Raw genomic sequence first — 19041 nt, 5'->3', positions numbered from 1 at the left:
GAGTAGCTGTCGTTATGGGTGAGGTATACTGTTGTGTCATCTGTGTACATATTGACTATTATTCTTTCAGGTTACACCAGGGATTTTATATCCTTTTATTTTCAGGGAGTTATGCAGTGCACACACTAGAGGCTCAATGGCTATATTGAAGAGCAGGCACTGATAGGGGGTCTCCTTGTCTTACCCCACATGTGACTTTAAATGGTAAGCTTAAGAAGCCATTTATGGCTACTTTGGTATATGCTGACTCATATAGGCTTTTAATGGTTTCAATGAACAGCGGTGGGAGTCCAAAGGTTTTTAGTGTTTTGAGGAGGTAGTTGTGGTGGATTTTGTCATAAGCTTTCTCTTGATCAAGGGCTACAATTACTCCATCTTCTTCCATTAGATCGGCATAAGCAGTCATTACCTGGGTCAAGCAGATTGGGTCGAAAATAGATCTTCCTTGGACAAAGCCGCTTTGATTGGGGTGTATCATTGTTCTAATGTGTTTTGTTAGTTGTATGGCTAGTGCCTTGGTTAATATTTTGTAGTCAGTGTTGAGTAGGGTTATTGGGCGATAATTTTCAATTAAAGTTTGGTCATTTTTCTTGTATAAAGGGCACATCCAACCTAAAGTGAAATCAGAGTCTGTATGGACTCCATGTAATTGTATATTGTTTATGACTATGGTAAGGGTCTTTATAACATTAAATCCAGGTTCTTCATTCCTGCACACTTCTTTATACACGTCATGGAGATGTTTCCACAGTTCATATGGGATCCTGTTGATTCTGGTTGTGCTTCCAGAGTGTGATGACATAAGTGCATATATAATACATTCTTCCTTCAATAGTTTGTTCATTTGATTTGTCAGTGTGCTGAGTTTTTGGTGGTCTGGTATTTCTTTGAGGGCTGTTTCTCTTATTTGTTGTTGGTTGTCAGTATTGAGTGTGGGTACATCAATTAGTTGGATGTCATTGTGGTATGTCCTTGCTATTTCTGCCATTTCTTTGGACTCCATGGTGAATCTATTTGATCCTGGTATTTTGAGTTGGTGGATTATGTCCCATGGTACCTTTTGTTTGTTTATCCTTGACCAATATTTGCTTATTGATTCCACGTGGATTGCCCATTTCGCTCTTGCTTTAAGCTGTGCTCTCTTGTTTTTTTTTTTTGTAAGTGATTGATCTCTTGCTCTATTAGTATTCTATTTATTCTAGTGTTTTTGGAGGTATCTATGTCTTCCGCATTTGAGGTTTTATGTAGGTCTTTTGTTAGTGCTTTGATTCACTGATTTATTCTTGCTAGGTGCTTCTTCATCGTTTCTCTGGCTGCAGCTGTTATTTTATTTTTGAAGGTTTTCCACACATTTTGTGGGTTTACTTCATTCAATCTGTGACTTTGTGTGTCGATTTCTTGTTGGCTTTCCTGTCCTATATTGATGATTTGTTTGATCAGGTCCTTATCCATCATCACGCCGATAGGCCAAGTCCATCTTCCTTTGCCTATGTGGGGAAGGCCTGGGGGGCGAAACGTACTGACACCATGTGGTGATCGGAAGGTATTTGGCTTATATTCATATTCCAGTCAATCATACTCTCATTGTGTCTCTCTGATATGTAGATCCTGTCTAGCTGTGACAGTGTGTGGTGATTGCTGCTAAAAGTAAACACTCGATTGTGCAGGTGTTCATTTCGCCATGCATTGTGTACATTTATTGTGGTTCATAACTCTCTCAGCACATTTATTGCGTTTTCATTATCTAATCTTGCAGGGGCTCGGTCAATTGGGTTTTCGGTGATGTTAAAGTCGCCTAGCATGAAATCTATGGTGCCAGGGTTATGTTGTGACCATTCTGTTTTTATTTTATTCCAGAAGTTGTGGTGTTCAGTCACATTGTTTGGTGCGTACACATTTAGGATTCTTCTTGTTTCATTGTTATGCCAATTTATACTCAGGATGGCTGCTCTCCCAGGTATTAGTATTTCCATTGTTGTGCTTGACATGTTTGTTATTTCTCTATTTAGAACAAAGGCGATTCCTGCAGAACTGCCAGGTTGCAGTGGGTCGCTCATATTTAACACTCTTAGATGGTAGGGAGAATAAGGCTTCTATTTGTGTTTTGTGCTTGTTCGTTAAGTGAGTTTCTTGCATACATAATATACCTATCTTCTGATCATGCATGGTTTGGTTTACCACTGTCCATTTTGATGTAGAGTTTTGTGCGAGGTTGACAGAGGTATGTCCTTTCATATTTAATGTTGCTATCTTGATATTTGCTTGTGTTTTCTTTTCGTTTAGCATCGAGTTTTCTTGTTCTGTGTCTTGTTGTTTGTTGTGATGTGGGTTATTGTGCCTTTGGTTTATGTTTGCATTGTTGGTGTTATGTGGGGGTGTGGGGGGTGTAGGGATGTTCTTGTTTTGTGTGTGCCTGATGGGGCTTTGAGGTTGATGTTGGGGTCGCCTATGGTAGGCAAATCCACTTCCAGAAGACCCAGACCAGTCATTTGGGGACCTCCCAGTGGTACTGAGGTGGTCCCCCTCCACAGTCTGGGAAGCAAGCACTGTGACTGACAGAGAAACTGAAAGTGGGGGGGGTTGATTGTTGATTGGTGGTGATCGTATTACTAAGACTACTTTACAATCATTGTGTAGACTTAGAAAGGGCATATCCTGGCCTGATATCAGTGAGTTGTGTTAGCTTTTTCGATGTGTTCCAGTTCCCATGACACTGAGGGCATCTACTAGAGAAAACTTAAGCCTTTTGGCACAGCTCATTCTAACCTAAATAGGTTTCTGTGTTCTGGTTTGCACCATGCTTTGGTGAGACAACCACAGCTTTCCTGTCCCATTTTTACAAACAGTCAGTACACTTGGGCCGAGGTTTTGTTTTTCTAATTTGTGTCTCATTGTAATTGGACATATTTTATCAACTGCTCATGTGATCTTAAGGGTCAGGCTTAAGGTGGGAGTGTTGCATCATTTTGTTATGTTACGTTTTCTGTATGTTTCTGGTAGAAAGGACTGTGATTGCTGTATGCAGACTAAGGTGAGATGGATATGTAGGTGTATGAGGGTGTATCTGAGTCATAAAACTGAGGGGGGATTGAAGGTAGGTAAGTGAGGGTGGTTCTTAGTTAAGTATGTGCTATTCTTGTCGAGTATGTACTTCATGAATTAGGTCATGTCATGGTCAGGCATTCCGGTTGGGCCTGTTCTCCCTAGTTCTCCCATTTGGGCAAGATGTGTTGTTGCTGGTTCTATTGCCCACTTTTGGGCCGTTCCAGTGGGGGGTGAGTGGGAATGGACATAAACCATGTGGGTGGGCAAGGGAGCGGCAGATTTGGCAAGTGAAAAGAGCTGTCACATTTCTGCAACCATTGAGACTGGTTGAGTAAGTGAGTGAGCTTAGGTAGAGTCTGAGGTCAGTCCAGGTCTGTGCATCATTGGTGGGACTGGATGCAAGAATATTGAAGTGGGGTACTGAGAGACCTCCTGTTATCTTGAAATCTAAGAGTTCAACGTGGCATGACGAGATGAAGTCATGGGTTGCCTTATATATCATCTTGTTGTCAGGTAGGCCACAGCTTGAGAAGAGTTTGTCAATGTGGTTGCAGTGCTCTTCTTGAGTCCACATTTCTGTGACAGCTTGGAGAATTGTGGCTACATCTAGTGTTGTGAAACCTGTTAGACCGAAGAGAAGTTTGGGGGGATGCACGCAGTTAAAGGGAAGGGCTTCGAAAGTGAGATCAGTTGTGGACCATATGCATTGATGCAGGATTAGGTCCTTCGTCTTGTTGGTTACTTTGTGAACTAAGAAACTGATTGGTAGGCCTTTTGCTCCTTTTCTACCTTGGGGTTGTGGTGGGGAAATGCAGACAGGGGTGGTATGATGGATGGACTCTACTATGGTAGTGATGGTGGTGCATATATGTTCTGCTATTATGGCAGCCTGTTCAGCTACACCCTTTCCTGAATGATTAAAAACTTGAACCATGAACTTAGGGTGCTCAACCTGGAACCAGGCGAGCAGGACCCTGTTGTCCAAGTGGTCGAAAATTTGTGCTGAGTGAAGCATGTGTATAATTGGAAATCCACTGGTTAGGGCAGGGGTGAATTGTGGGAGGGCTGTGCTTTGGCTCATGCCATTGTGACTTAACACAGACTGGTTCATATCTGTGAGCACCAGGTGCACTAGGATAGCTTGTTCTTCTGGCATAGGAGTGTGTGTGGCAGTAGGGCTTAGGAGGTTGTTCATCAACTGGTCTCCCGATACATTACTGGGGGCATGGATAGAGCTGGTGAGACCGGTTTCATGGGTGTCGTTGGCGCTAGGAGTGTGTACCTTAACATTGAATTCCTTGTATACCAGGAGGTCAGGTCTGAGGGGGTGGACACAGTTTATGTGATCTCCAGGGGTTGGTGTATCAGGGGGGGATTGTGGACTGGGAGGGGAGGTAGGGGATGGTGGATCAGGCTGGTATGGGATCAGATCCATCACACTCTCCAGATTGTCTTCTTGTAGGACATCTGGCAGGAAATATTTTGGTCTGGACTTGGAAGATTGAGATGTTGGGTGGGGGGTGGTGGGGTATGGGTGAGTGGCCTGTGTGATGGCCTTGACGGAAGTGGGTTCTTTATCTTTCATTATTGTTTGGATGGGGAATGTCATGCTGGGGGTTGGGTTTTTATAGTCCTCTTCATTCTGCGCAGTTTTCTCCTTGTAGTATTCCAGGGTGGTTTGGTAGGGGCATCGTGGCTGAGATCATCTCAGTTTTGGTGATTTCCTATGGTTTATTACAGTTAGCTAGGTGAGTGATGTTTTTCATAAGGGGGTTTTATGATGAGAAGGTTAGTATGTGTTGAAAAAAAAGGTGGTGGAGGGGCGCTGTTTTATGTGCAGGTCTGTGCTGTTATCTTCATGCAGTCGTCTTGACATATTCAGGTGTCTTAGTCGTTCACTTATGGTGCATTCAAGTCATTTTCATTGACGTGTGTGGTTATGTGTGATCAGGTTATTCTTTTCATCATTGTTTGTTGAAGTCATGTGTTCGGAAAGTTTTATTTCATATCAAGATTTCCAGCATTGGGTCAATATTCTGTTAGTTGTAAGAGTTATAAGAGTTTTTTAATATGGTTCATAGGCCAGATGATGCTGAGAGCTACGATAGCTCGACCTTGCCCGCTTTTTAGGCGTGGGAATTCTCGACCATGGTCATGGTATGAGATCAAGGGCCCCCCATTTTTCTGTTTTGTTTTAATACATTATTGTTGTCAATGTACTTACCTTAAAAATGCCAGTAGCAGTGTCCTGGCATCTCAGTTCTTTTCCAAGACACTGAGATTTTACTTGTTTAATAAACTCCTCATCCCTCCCGCTCTTCTTATTACTGCAGGTTATGAGCCCTGCCTCAACCATGGACTCTATGCTCCCCAGAACCAACTCCAGCCTGTTCAATATCCTGAAGCTTGCAGAAGACAGCTTGAACTGGATAGCCTATAAGGAACAAACATTAACAGCAATAGGAGCCTGAGGTCTGATGTGATATACCGATGGTCAAGCCTACAAGCCAGCCCCTTTTGCCCTTGACAAGAATACTAAGACCCCTGTCAAGACAGATGGTACAGTGCCCTCACAGACTGAATTAGATGAGCACAAAAAGAAGGTTGATGAGTACCAGCAAAAGAATGCACTGGTCAAGCAGCAGATTTTTAGTATGATCACTGATTGACTATTACTGCATGTGCAGAACCTCTATGAGGCATCTGAAATCTGGGCAGAGATCTGTCAGATACATGAGGGCAAGACTGAACTCATACAAATTGATATGCATCACCACATGCAGGAGATGAGGTGTGAAGAAGGAGGAGACATCAAGGCACACTTGTTATGAACTAGGATAGTCGCAATGACAACAGCTTGATAAGAGCGATGGCTAGAGTTGAATCAAAACTTTACAAATGTAAAGTTCATAAGACAAAGCAAAGAGAGTGTGTCTGCTTTGAATATCGGTTCAGATGATTTAGGATTGGAGATCCTAAATGAAAGAGTTATCCAAGTGAAAACCTAGTAAGATTAAAGTAAAAAACTACTAAGTACATTGTTGACTATATATAAGACATAGATGATTCAGGGCAGGCATAAGTCAACAATGAGTCAGAGATAAGAAATGAGTCATCTAGTGATGGCTGCAGCGATTGTGATGTAATACAAATATAGGAAACAGGTCTAGCAGTGGCATCATGCGGCTCATGACGTAATACAAGGATAGTAATGGAAAATGAATAGGGGCGTACATGACTGTAACATTACCCCTTGGTTAGGAACAAAGTCACCAACTTCAGTTATCCTGATTAGCCCAATAAATTGGGTCAGCATCATAGTTAGAGTCCAGCAAGTCATTTTGCTCCTCTGTAATAGTAAACGACTTATCAGCCATCTCAGCAGCATGATAAATGGCATCCTGCTTGATCTCCCAACAAGCAAGGGCTTCATAGAAACCAGTGTCAGTCCAAACCAGTGGAATAACTGCTTCTCCTTTCAGGTCCTTACAAAAGGCCGATAAGTGTCTGGGTGCATACTCCTTGCAGACTCGGCAGTAATATGCTGGGCAGTTCTTGTGACAATGCCCAGTGATATGACAGTTGCAACATACTATGTTGTCAATGGTTGCTGTTTTTATGGTGGTGATAGTGGATGACTTTGTGGGTGGAGATGGGGATCTGGATCATTGTTTATGGTTTCTGTGTGGGGAAGCTGACGCTGTGCATTTAGCAATATGAGCGGATCTGCGCCTAGTAGGGTATCAACATGTAGTGGGTGTGATGGGGGTAGGAGAAGGAGAAGCTGGTACATCAAGTACAGCAATAGGAGGGATACCATCATCTGGGTGCTCAATAGTAGCTGTTGGAAGAACCAGCGGTGGGATTGGAACAGCAATATGTGGGGAAGGGGATCACATGACTGGGTTGGTAGCGATTCATTCTGTGACAATGTGGATAGCTTCTCTGATAGCCTCTTTAGTAGTAGAAGGCAGCAGGTGGATTGGAGTATTATGAATATGTATATGAAAGTGACGGAAGATGGTCTTGTGATGCTTGTCATCAAGAAGGTTGGTGGTACATTCAACGAGGCTAGCATCTCTGATGATTCTGACAAGGAGTCCGCTAGGGATTGCTCTGTTTTCTCCTAGAATAAGATCTATTTCAATTGCGTATTGCAGGGATGTGATGGCAGATTCAAATAGGGTGTTATTTTCAATTTCATCAAGGATTGTGAAGTAGTTGGAGAGACTGGAGTCGTTAAAGAGGGTAGTATCAGATAAGGGTGGAGATGTGACAGGAGGAGTGGTATTCTCAGCAGTGGTTAAATTAGCAATGGTGGCAGTTTGGTAGTCAATGAGGGATAGTGGGTGAGCGATGCTTTCAGATACAGTGTTCATAGCAGCGGTAAGTTCTTCAATGCATTGGATACAGAGGCGTAAGTGTTCAAGAGACATTGTTTGAAAGTTACAATTGATGAGTCTTTTTATATGCAGAGAGAACATCAGCGGTGTTGCTAAGGTTCTCTTCTGGGATCCATTCATTACTGGCTGAGGAGTATCCTTTCCAAGACACTAGATAGCATCTTCATTTACCCACGCCTTTGTGCAATAAGATCACATCGACTTCATATTCTTTGTTATCAATGATGTCTGGGGGAGGGTCATGGAAGTTCAGACCATGGATTTCTGTTTCATGATAGGATGATAGTTCAGAAGCATGGAATGTGGAGTGAACTTTCCATTGTGATGGCAACTGGAGTGTGAACATGATAGGAGATAATACGTCAATGATGGAAAAGGGGCCATATTGCTTTGGCATGAGTTTCCATGATGGTAACTGCATGATCAAATTTTTTCCTGATAACCAAACCTTATCTCCTATCTTCCATGGATGGTATTTCTGTCCATGACTTTGTTTGGCCATTCGTTGCATAGTGAGGTTATGACAGGACAATGCTTCTTCTCTTGATTTCTGAAGCGAGTGAAGCCTATCTTCTGCGGCAGGGACAGTAGAGTTGGAGAGTACATGAGGAAGAGCTCTTGGTTCATATCCCATCATCAGGAAGAATGGTGAGGCATTATGGGAGTCATGTCTTCGGTGGTTGTGGACGAATTCTGCCATTGGGAGATGTTCTACCCAATCTTCAGGGTGATTATGGCAGTAGATGTGGAGATAGGTTTCAAGTTCTTGATTAAGATGTTCAGTCTAACCATCAGTCTGGGGATGATAAGCAGTTGATGTGGCTATGTTGTATTTCAAAAGCTTGGCAAGGGCTTTTGAGAACTTTGATATGAATTGCGGTCTGTGATCAGAAATGACTTTCTTGTGTAGTCCAAATTGGTGGTAAACGTATTTGAAAAATTTCTTAGAGACGCCTTCAGAAGTAATGGTTTTTGTGCAAGGGATTAGAATTACCCCCTTCATAAGGCCATGGTCTACCACGACCATAACAGAATCAAAACCAGCACATGGGGGAAGGTCAGTGATAAGGTTGACAGAGACCTGGGTGAACAGTGCAGCAGCAGCAGAGGGGATTGGGACAAGAGGTGGTGTCATCGGGTGGGTATCAGATTTCATTTGCTGACAAAGGGCACAACCCTCAACATATTTATGGATATAGGTGCCCATAGATGGCCACCAAAAGTCCCATTTGACAAGTTCTTCAGTTTTAAAACAGCTGGGATGACCAGTGGTAGCATGATCATGACATCATTCAAGAATAAGATGCTGACCAGCAGGTCAGACATAGGCATGATCTTTATAGTAAAGAATATCGTCCTTGATTGTCCAATCAGCAAGTGCGGATTTCATGGGAGGGAGAGATAAGCCATCAAGGGCATCAGAGGTGGCTTTGAAGATGGGGTTGGGATTGGAGGGATTGGGGTTTGCAAGAGTGGTCATGAGTTCAATGTCAAGAAGGTGAACAAACATGGAGTCAGGGAGAAGAGTGACATCATCATTATCATCATGTCCAGTTCCATGATCAGGATGCTGTGAGAGAGCATCAGGAGTGGCAAGTTTAGTTCCAGAACATGGTGGAGTTCGATATCATAACAGGATAGAATGAGTTGCCAATGGGCTTGTCTGCGGGTTAACTTTTGTGCTGAGTGGGAGTATAGGAGATTCTTGTGATCAGTGAAGACAAGGATGGGATGGGGGTTCCCTTCAAGGTAATGATGCCATTCAGTCAGAGTGTGAATAACCACTAGGAGTTCTTGATTAAATATCTGGTAGTTATGTTCCGCTGGGTTCAGGGTCTGTGATAGATATCCACATGGGTGGTAAACCCCATTTTCATCCATCTGTAGCAACACTGCACCAGTGGCAACTAGTGAAGCATCTGTGGCCACAGCAAACTGTCGACTCAGGTCTGGGTTTTGGAGGACGGGTTGCTTCAGGAAACATTCTTTCAACATGGAGAAAGTGGAAGTGCATTGGTCCGACCACTGGAATATGGTGTTCTTCTTGGTAAGGTCGATTAGCAGTCGAGTGATATCAGAGTAATGAGGGATGAAGTTCTGGTAGAAGTTACAAAACCCTAAAAACAACTGAACCTCTTTTACTGTGTTGGGAACAGGCCAATTGCGGATACTGTCAGTCTTGGTGACATCCATTGCAATACAACCCGGGTGTATGATCATGCCTAGGTATTCCACTTCTTGTGTGTCGAAGGTACATTTTTCTGGCTTTAGGAAAAGCTTTTCCTGATGATTTCTGTCAAGAACGTGTTGAGTTCAATCATGATGAGAGGCAAGGTTGTTGGAAAAGATCAGAATATCATCCATATAAATGACAAGCCATCCTTCATTGATTTCTTGTTGGAAGGTATGATTCATATATGCCTGGAATGTGGCAGGAGAGTTGCAAAGGCCAAAGAACATGACATTTGGTTCAAACAGTCCATATTCAGTGGTGAAGGCAGCTTTCCAATGATCATCAGGGTGAATCCAGATATTGTTGTAGCTGGAATGGACATCCATCTTTGTGAAGTACTTTGCACCATGCAGTCGAGCAACCAATGAAAGCGGTAGTGGGAGAGGGTAAGCGTTCTTAACTGTCCAATCATTGATGTACTGATAGTCCTGACAGGGGCAAAGATCTCTGCTTTTCTTTCCTACAAAGAAGAAGCTGCTTGCTTGTGGTGACTTCGATTCAGAGATAAAACCTTTCTTTACATTTTCTTCAATAAAAGCTTTGACAGCAGTATGTTCTGCTTCTGATAATGGGTACACTTTTGACATTTTGGGAATAAAACTGGGTTTAGTTTCAATGCGATGGTCAATACTGGGTCATTCTGGTGGTAACTGGTTAAGACTGTCCTTTGTGAAGATATCAGCGAAATCATGAAGGTAGGAAGGGATGAGTTCTTCGAACAATTTCTTTTTGTGTTCAAGCCCAGCTGCTAAAGCAAGCTGCTGCGCTTTGTTACTGGTTTTAACATATTCTATAGGCTGTGACAGGGGTGTAACTGTGGGTTTCTGTTCCACAATACTAGTACCATCTTTGGTTAATGGGGTGTCCATAGAGACATTTGTGAAGACCCAGAGCTCAGTGGCATCAACAGGGTATTCAACTAAGTACTCATCGTCGTCAAGGTGGTAAGTTGCAAGTTCTCACACAGGAGGTGCATAGTCTTGGGTCCATATGTCATCATTCATATCAAAGGAATCATTGTCATCATTGGGGATGGGGTCAAGGCTAGGTAATACTGGGGGTTCTTCTTCATCTGGGATTTCTTCAATGGTGGTTTGGGGTAGCAGTTCTTGGGATAACGTAATTGGGATGGACTTCACAGGAGGCACCTTTGGCAGCACTACAACTGGGGTTGGTTCCTTCTTGATTTTCTGGAAGAGAGGCAGGAGACTATTCTTCTTCCATTCAGTATTGACATCTTCTTCGATCTGATTGCTTTCTCAGTTCAAGGAAGTTCTAATGTTTCCACCTTCCACCTAATTACTGGGTCCATGGCACACAGCCAAGGAATCCCAAGTAAAATCTGGTCACAGCGGCTGAGTCGTGTGATGTTGAATTTTCCAATCATGGGTTGTTCATCAATTTTCATGATAAGGATGCAATAATGAGTGATGGCACCCCCTTTTGCATAGCTTCCATCCACAGTGGTAACCCAGAATGGTTTTGTAAGCTTGTGCATTCTGATACTATGGAGTTTAACGAAGTCTTTGGAGATAAATGTTCTGGTGGTGCTGGAGTCAACAACAGCCATTGTTTCAATGGTTTTCAGATGGGTTTTAAAGATAAGGGAAATGGGAACGCAAAGTTCCTTTCTGATTCCAATACTTCATACAAGTCTGATAGGTACATTGGAAGATACTGACATCAATCCAGTCTTCCATATCAAAAATCCTCGGCTAGGTGACAGATCATTGTATCTTCATCTTCCTTGTCACTATCTTCTATCTCTTCATGACAAATGGGGGTTTTTCCATTCTTCTTCTGAGGGCATGCTCTGGTCATGTGTCCTTTCTGGTGGCATGTGAAACATAATCCTTTATTCATGTGCTTGCTCCTTTCAGCTTCAGTGAGCTGATCTACCTCCATGGCATTTGGATCATGTTGATCTATGGAGGGTCTAGGTACATATCACTGTCCAGTTGGTTTGGTAGTGGCGCAGTTGTTCTAATGGAACATGGCACCTCTTTGCCAATTGCTATCAAGCCTGATAGCTGCAGTGACATACTTGTCGAAGTCTGTGGGAATGGTTTCCATTTGATAAATGGAGTTGCCGATTCCTTTCTTAAGTCCATTGTTGAAAAAGGTGATCAAGATGGTGTCCTGCTTCACAGAGGCTTGTGCAGCAAGGGTCTTGAAACTGGCGATGTAAGAAGTGAGGTTGCCCATCTGTTTCAAAGTGCGGAGCTTGTTCATAGCCATGCCAATGGCATTGGCTGGTACAAAGGCTTCTTTGAACTTTGTTTCAAAGTTCACAAAAGTTCCATAAGATTTGGAAACAGAGTTGTCAACCTCAGTGTAAAAGGTGAGGGCCCAACCCATCACACTATCTTCGGTCATGTATGCGAGAGCGGTGATGACTTTCTTTTCATCAGTGTTATAGATTGTAGCATTAAGGGCAAAGTATGCCTTAATCAAAAACAACCATCATAAAGCCTGCTGAGGGCTTCCATCATAAGATGTTGGAGCTCCGGCTTTAAGTTCTGGGGCAGTTGTTGGTGCTGACATCCTGAGCTTTCTGGTCTAGTGATATGTCTGATTTGCAGGGGATGTTGCATCTCCCTCTGCCTGATTCTGGTTTCTGGGACCTCCTGGATGGAGAGGGTCGGTAGTGTACTTTAATCTTTTGTTATGAACTAGGATAGTTGCAATGACAGCAGCTTGATAAGAGTAACGGCTGGAGTTGAATCAAGACTTTACAAATATAAAGTTCATAAGACAAAGCAAAGAGAGTGTGTCTGCTTTGAATATCGGTTCAGATGATTTAGGATTGGAGATCCTAAACGAAAGAGTTATCCAGGTGAAAACCTAGTAAGATTAAAGTAAAAAGCTACTAAGTACATTGTTGACTATATATAAGACATAGATGATTCAGGGCAGGCGTAAGTCAACAATGAGTCAGAGATAAGAAATGAGTCATCTAGTGATGGCTGTAGCGATTGTGATGTAATACAAATATAGGAAACAGGTCTAGCAGCAGCATCATGCAGCTCATGACGTAATACAAGGATAGTAATGGAAAATGAATAGGGGTGTACATGACTATAACAACACTTGTCTGAGTTACTGAGACTCTGGGAATCCCTAGCTGGGATGGGGGTTAGTATCATAGATGCGGACTTCCATGCCATCATCCTAGGCTCACTTCCTGAATCCTATCGCCCCCTTCTATCCTCCGTCAGCACAGCCGCAAAGATAACCAAAACACCACTTACCTCTAATGAACTCATCACCATCATAACTGAGGAGTTTGAGCATCGACAACTCACCGAGTGTCATCCCACCAAAAAGGGCACTAGCTCTGCCCTATCTGCAAGGGAGAGCAAGGGCAAAGGCCAGACATCCAATGGTTCCAGCAAAACCAATGCAGATGTTACCTGCTTCAATTGTGACCAAAAGGGCCACTATAAGACAGATTGCTGGAGACCAGGAGGAGGGAAGGAAGGACAAGGTCCAAGTCAGCAGAGGAAGAAGGGTGAGAGGGGACAAAAACAGACAGCTAATTCAGCTGCAAAGTCCAAACCACAGGACCAGTTTGCCTTTGTCATGTCAGACTTGGCTAGTATAGCTAAGGACTTAAACATACCTGTCGAGAAGAGGGGCACTATAGTCAACTCTGGCACCACCTTCCACTTCTGCCCAGACTGGGCAAAATTCTCCAACTTCATCACCATTCCTCCCCAGGACATCCACATGGCTGACAGCTCTACATTGAGTGCTATAGGTAGAGGAGACATTAAGGTAGACCTACCTCTGGGTCAGAAATGGACCACTGTGACCTTGAAGAACACACTATATGCACCTAAGATGGCTTTCACCCTCATTTCCATGAATCAGATAATGGTGGCTGGTCTTGCAGTCCTGTTCAAAGGATGTATGTGCAAAATCTTGTCAAAGGCACCTGAATGCCAGGTCATTGTGGAGATCCTGCAAGTCCAAGGCCTTTATAGCGTAGCGGCAAGTTGTCAGCATGGAAATATAGCACAGACCAAACTCACTATGGGTGACCTACACCGTGTCCTGGGGCATGTCTCCCAAATGGCAGTCATAGACATGGTCAAAAAGGGCCTAGTCACTGGGATTGAGATAGATACCAGCTCCAAACCAGAGTTCTGCAATGTCTGTATCAAGGCAAAGTCAACACATAAGCTGTTCCCTGATAAGACCAAAAACTGAGCACTTACCTATGGTGAACTGGTGCACACTGACCTCTGGGGACCTGCAAAAACAACAAGCTTGGGGGGCTGCCTGTATTATATCAGTTTCACTTCCTGAAACTCAAAAGTGAGGCACTTACAGCTTTCAAAGTGTATGAGGCATGGCTAGGTTGCCAGTCTCCAGGTGTCTGTCTGTGCAAAATGAGAATATCTGTCTGCTGAGTTTGATGAGTATCTGCAACTACAAGGGATAGAGAGGCAATTGACAGTCCATGACTCACCTCAGCAGAATGGGGTGGTGGAGCAACTCAACAGGACTCTGGTGGAGCATGGAAGGGCTATGCTCCTGGCTAAAGACCTCCCTAAGTACCTGTGGGCTGGAGCCGTCAACTATGCCACCTGGTTGAAGAATCACTTACCTTCAAGGGCAATCCCTGGTACAATGCCCTACAAACTCATTCAGAAGTCAAAACCCAACCTCTCCCAAGCACACAAATTCAGGGCCACCATCTATGTCCATCTCCTGGAGGCCAGGAAGTTGGAGGCAATGGTGGAGGAGGCATTGTTTGTGGGTGTAGACACTGAGAGCAAAGGTTATAGAGTGTATTGGCTGTCAAAATGTTGAATTTCAGTTGAATGAAACCTCACCTTTGGTCCCACAGAGATCCTTGTGGCAGAGGATGTCCTGGACAAGGGGGAATCTACTACCACTGCTACTGTGAATGATGAATACAACAACAACAGCAACAATATCCTCACTGGAATGAGCAATACACCTAACATCCAGGCCATCCCACCACCTTCTACTCCCCCCAGAATGACTCCACAGCAACCTATAACCCCACTGGCTCCAAGGATAACCTGTCTCAGGGAACCTCTAGGCTATTATGCTGACCTGCAGAGTGGAAAAGGAGCCAAGGCAGGAGGTAGTAAGGGTGAGAGCATGTTAGTGGCCATAGAGAGTCTGTTAGAGGCATCAGAGTTGGACCTCCTGGATGAAACAGCTCACCTGGAGTTGGCCCTAGCCACAGCAGTCCCAGAACCCACCTTGCAGCAAGTGCTGAATGGACCAGATGGTGTTGAATGGCAGGAAGCGCTGGATTATGAAATCAGCCAACTGGAGAAGTTAGGTACCTGGGAAGTGGCTGACCTACCTAGAGGTGCCAACATCATCCCTTGCCACTTCATATTGGCCACCAAGTGTGGTCCTGATGGTGAGAAACTCAAACTATGTGCCCATCTCATCACCAATGGCCAGAGGCAGCAGTTTGGGGTCAACTATTTTGACACATTCACTCCCACCACTAATATGATAACCATTCACATGGTCCTAATGATGGCCACTCAGAAGGACTGGGAGATCCACCAAGTCGACATTAAAAGTGTGTACCTCTATGCTAGCATCCAGGAGGAGATCTACATGAGGGCGCCACCTGGATATCTGAAGGATGGTGAACAAGGAAAGGTACTGAGGTTGAGGAGAAGCTTACCTGGGCTAAAGCAAGCTGGTTTTGAGTGGGCTGAGGAGCTAGCAGGTGTCTTTGAGGACCTGCATTTTAGTCACTCTAAGGTTGACCAGGCCATCTACTACAAACATACCCAGGATGAGCACATGGTCATCACTGTCTCTGTTGATGACATGGCCATTACAGTGAACCACATCTCCCATATCAGACACTTCAAGTCCCAGCTCCAGGAGTACTTCAAGATCTTGGATCTAGGGGAACTAAACTGGTTGTTATGGACTGAAGGTAACCAGAGACTGTACTGCATGTATCTTAACCCTCTCCAAAAAGGCCTATGTTGAGACAATTGTTGACTGGTTCTACTTAGGTGATGCTAAGAGTGCACTGACTCCCATAGAACCAGGTCTTGCCTTGTCAGTGGAGCAAGGACCTGCTACAGCGGCAGAGCTGCAAGCAATGCAAGACATACTGTACCAGAGGGCCATTGGGTCCCTGATGTATGCAGCCATCAGTACCTGCCCTGACCTTGCCTTCCCTGTAGCAACCCTATCCCAATTTATGTGGAACCCTGGTAGACCCCATTGGGAGGCCACCAAGCAAGCCTCTGCTATCTAAAGGGTACTGCCAATTTTGAGCTGACCTTGGGGTTAACAGATGGGGGACTGGAAGTGTTTATTGATGCAGACTGGGCATCCTAGCCCCATAGACATTCCATGTCAGGATACATAGTATTCCTGAATGGAGGCCCGGTAGCCTGGAGTGTGCATAAGCAGCCACTGATTGCCCTGTCCACCACAGAGGCTGAGTATATTGCCCTGATGAGTGTGATACATGAGCTACTTTACCTGCAGCTACTCATAGGCAAGCTCTATGAACCTCCTCCACACCCTATCCCAGTTTTCTGCGACAATCAGGCAGCCATTGCTCTTGCATCAAATGGAAAGTTTCAGTCATGTACCAAGCACATCAACCTCTAGTGCTGCCAGAGTCCAGTTCAGAACTTTGGTTCAGACCTGAACCTTTCTGAACTGGACCATAGGTTCAGTCCCAGTTCAGCATACTGTAAGGACTGGACGCATTATTATGTTCAGTATTCGGCTGATGCTTGAAACTTGTGAATGTGTTCTGAATGCATCTGAACTCGTTCAAACCTCTCTCGAATCTTTGTATGATCCACAGTGCACTTGATGCCCTTATTGCTTGGCAACTACTACTAATATATTCTCTGATCTTCTAGCAACTGTTTTTTTTCCCAAACCCCAATCACCATTGCTCCTGTCATCATCATCATCCTCTTCGGCTTTTGCACAGTGGCATCATGGCAAACACTGATGCTCACTCTACTTGGCTGAGACCCTTTGCTGGGTGGATCTGCATGAGATCTGGGGTGCCCACTAGCCATTGTAGTGATGTGGAGGTGCATGTCATGTGCCTGGGTTGGCCAAGGCAGAGTCAGGGACCAGCAGTATGGACGAATAGAACATGAATGGGGTGGATGGGGCGAATGGGGTGAAATCCTGAGTTCCCAGGTGTCCTCCACTTCACAACAGTGACATCCAGCTTCTTCAGTAAAGTACTTGATGTTTTGGTAAGCCCAACATTTACCATCATTCAGATTATAACTTATATTATGTCCAGAACATATCTTCAAGATTCTCACTCAGGTACTTCAAGCTTCAACTAATTGCATGGCAACAGGATGTTCAAGGTGTGTCATGTTTTTTCTGATCTCAATGCAGATTTCAGTATAAATGAGCTACTACAGGTTCAATCTTCACCCTTCCTGCTGCCAGAATGTTGTGTGCACTTGGATCTGACAGCAAACTGAAAGATGCTAGCACTATTGACTGGTACAATGACCCTGATGATGACACCCCCATGGTTCCCACACCTCCGCCTTCTACATCCAATGGGAAGCTGACTTCCTTTGTGTCTCATTGCTCTGGTTGAGCCATTAAACTGACAGAGAAAATCCATGAAGCTGTCAACACAGCTCCAGCAAAATGATCAGCCTGCACCCAAGCAAGTGCAAACTGGCTCTGTCTGATCCATCACCACGATGACAACAACAATGATGAACCCCCTGCACTGGAGGATGTTTCTGATGACAAGGAAGAGGACAAGGACAAGGACAAGGACAACAAAGAGGAAGCTTACCAAAAGACCAAGGCATTTGGAGACAAGGATCACAAGCACACAAAGAAAGTGGAGCACAGTGGAGATCTGAAGGTAGTGTTTACTCAGGAGAAAGGCTGCATCAATCTGCACACCCAAGAATGCAAAGATGGCTGGTGGTGTGAGATATGCAGGTACATTTTGACTTTAAACATCAAGCGGATTACTCATGTCAATTCTAGAGCTAATAATGTACTGGCCAATCAATCCTTTTTCAAAGGCAGCATTTTGACTCAACACACACATATTGCTCGCAATGCAAAGTGCCACTTCCCAATCTATTGAGACTGCTGCAGTGAGCGAGGCATCAAGATGCACAATCGTGCAATACCACCTAGCTGTAAAGCAACCAAAGGAGCCCAGCAAACGTTAGATGGCTCCCTTGCAACTAAGATTCCCAAATTTACAAAGTCTGGGCTGATGGATTATATTGTTGAGTTAATTGTCTCTGAGGATGAGGTGCATGATCATGTTTTTTTGATTTATAATGGTGACTTAAGATTATACAGGCATTCCAACTTGTCGATAAGGGACCATTTCACCACTTACTTCAATACCTCTGGCCCTCCCTTTCAGACAGGGATATCCCCCATCATACAAAGACTTGTGACAGAATTCTTGAACAGGCCAAGGTGGCTGTCCAGCATGTCAGAGAGAAGCTTAAGCACGTTGACAGTAAAATCTCCATCACCTTCAACTCATGGATGTCTGAACCAGGCGTGCCTTTCCTCTCTGTCACTGCGCATTATATTGACTCACCAGATGGGAAACCTCAGGAATGGGAGTTGAAGAGTGAGCAGCTTGCATTCATGATTATCAATGGCAATCATAGTGGTAGCAATATTGGAAGGATTCTCATTGAAACTATCGATAACTATGACTTTTGCACCAAGGTTGGATGGTTCACAGCTGACAATGCCACCAATAACAACACCACAATTCAGGCTGTTGCATTCACTATTGACCCTTCTGGTAAGAACTGGATTGCAGGCAAGCACCATGTGTGGTAAGGAGTTTATTTAATATGTCATTCTATATCTGCTAACATCTATTTAGTTGTATGGAGCACGCCTTACACTTAGCAGCCAAGCACTTTGTCGAGGAGGTCACTCCTACACTGGCAAGTGTTCTCCTCAAGAACGCAACCGCAACCAATGATGATGATGATTACGAAGACAAAAAACTGATTTTGATGTCACTGACACTGTTGGAAAAGTGCTTGCACTCATCATGCAGGTAAGTTTGTATCCATGTCCAACTAGCTCTGTTTGATGAACCCTTATTTCAGGTACAGAAATCTCCCCAAGCCCACACCTTCTTCCAAAAGTGCTGTGCTGAGGTCAATGAGCCCAACCTGGAGCTCTTAAATGGATTCGCACTCAATGGGCCTCACTGTTTGGCATGTTGGAGCACACCCTCAAGTTGTGTAAGGTCAGTTGGCAAGTCGTATGGTGCATTCAAGCTCTCAGCTGAGGAATGGAAGAAGTTAGAGTTGATGCATGACATGCTTCAGGTGCATGTGCCAT

The 19041-nt window shown here is 44.2% G+C and overlaps 1 protein-coding gene across 1 annotated transcript; it reads right to left on the bottom strand.

Annotated features, from left to right (window-relative positions):
• Positions 1 to 3731: 3731 nt before the first annotated feature.
• On the bottom strand, positions 3732 to 4630 carry BJ212DRAFT_1478084 (uncharacterized protein; the record flags this gene model as incomplete). Its single annotated transcript, XM_041339654.1, has 2 exons — positions 3732 to 3775; positions 3835 to 4630. 2 exons carry the CDS (start codon positions 4628 to 4630, stop codon positions 3732 to 3734), a joined length of 840 nt encoding a protein of 279 aa, XP_041196053.1.
• Positions 4631 to 19041: the final 14411 nt, after the last annotated feature.

Source organism: Suillus subaureus (assembly GCF_016647635.1).
Source record: "Suillus subaureus strain MN1 chromosome Unknown BJ212scaffold_7, whole genome shotgun sequence".
NCBI lineage: Eukaryota > Fungi > Basidiomycota > Agaricomycetes > Boletales > Suillaceae > Suillus > Suillus subaureus.
Note: the sequence above shows the minus strand (reverse complement) of the source record. Positions and strands in the feature narration are given on the sequence as shown.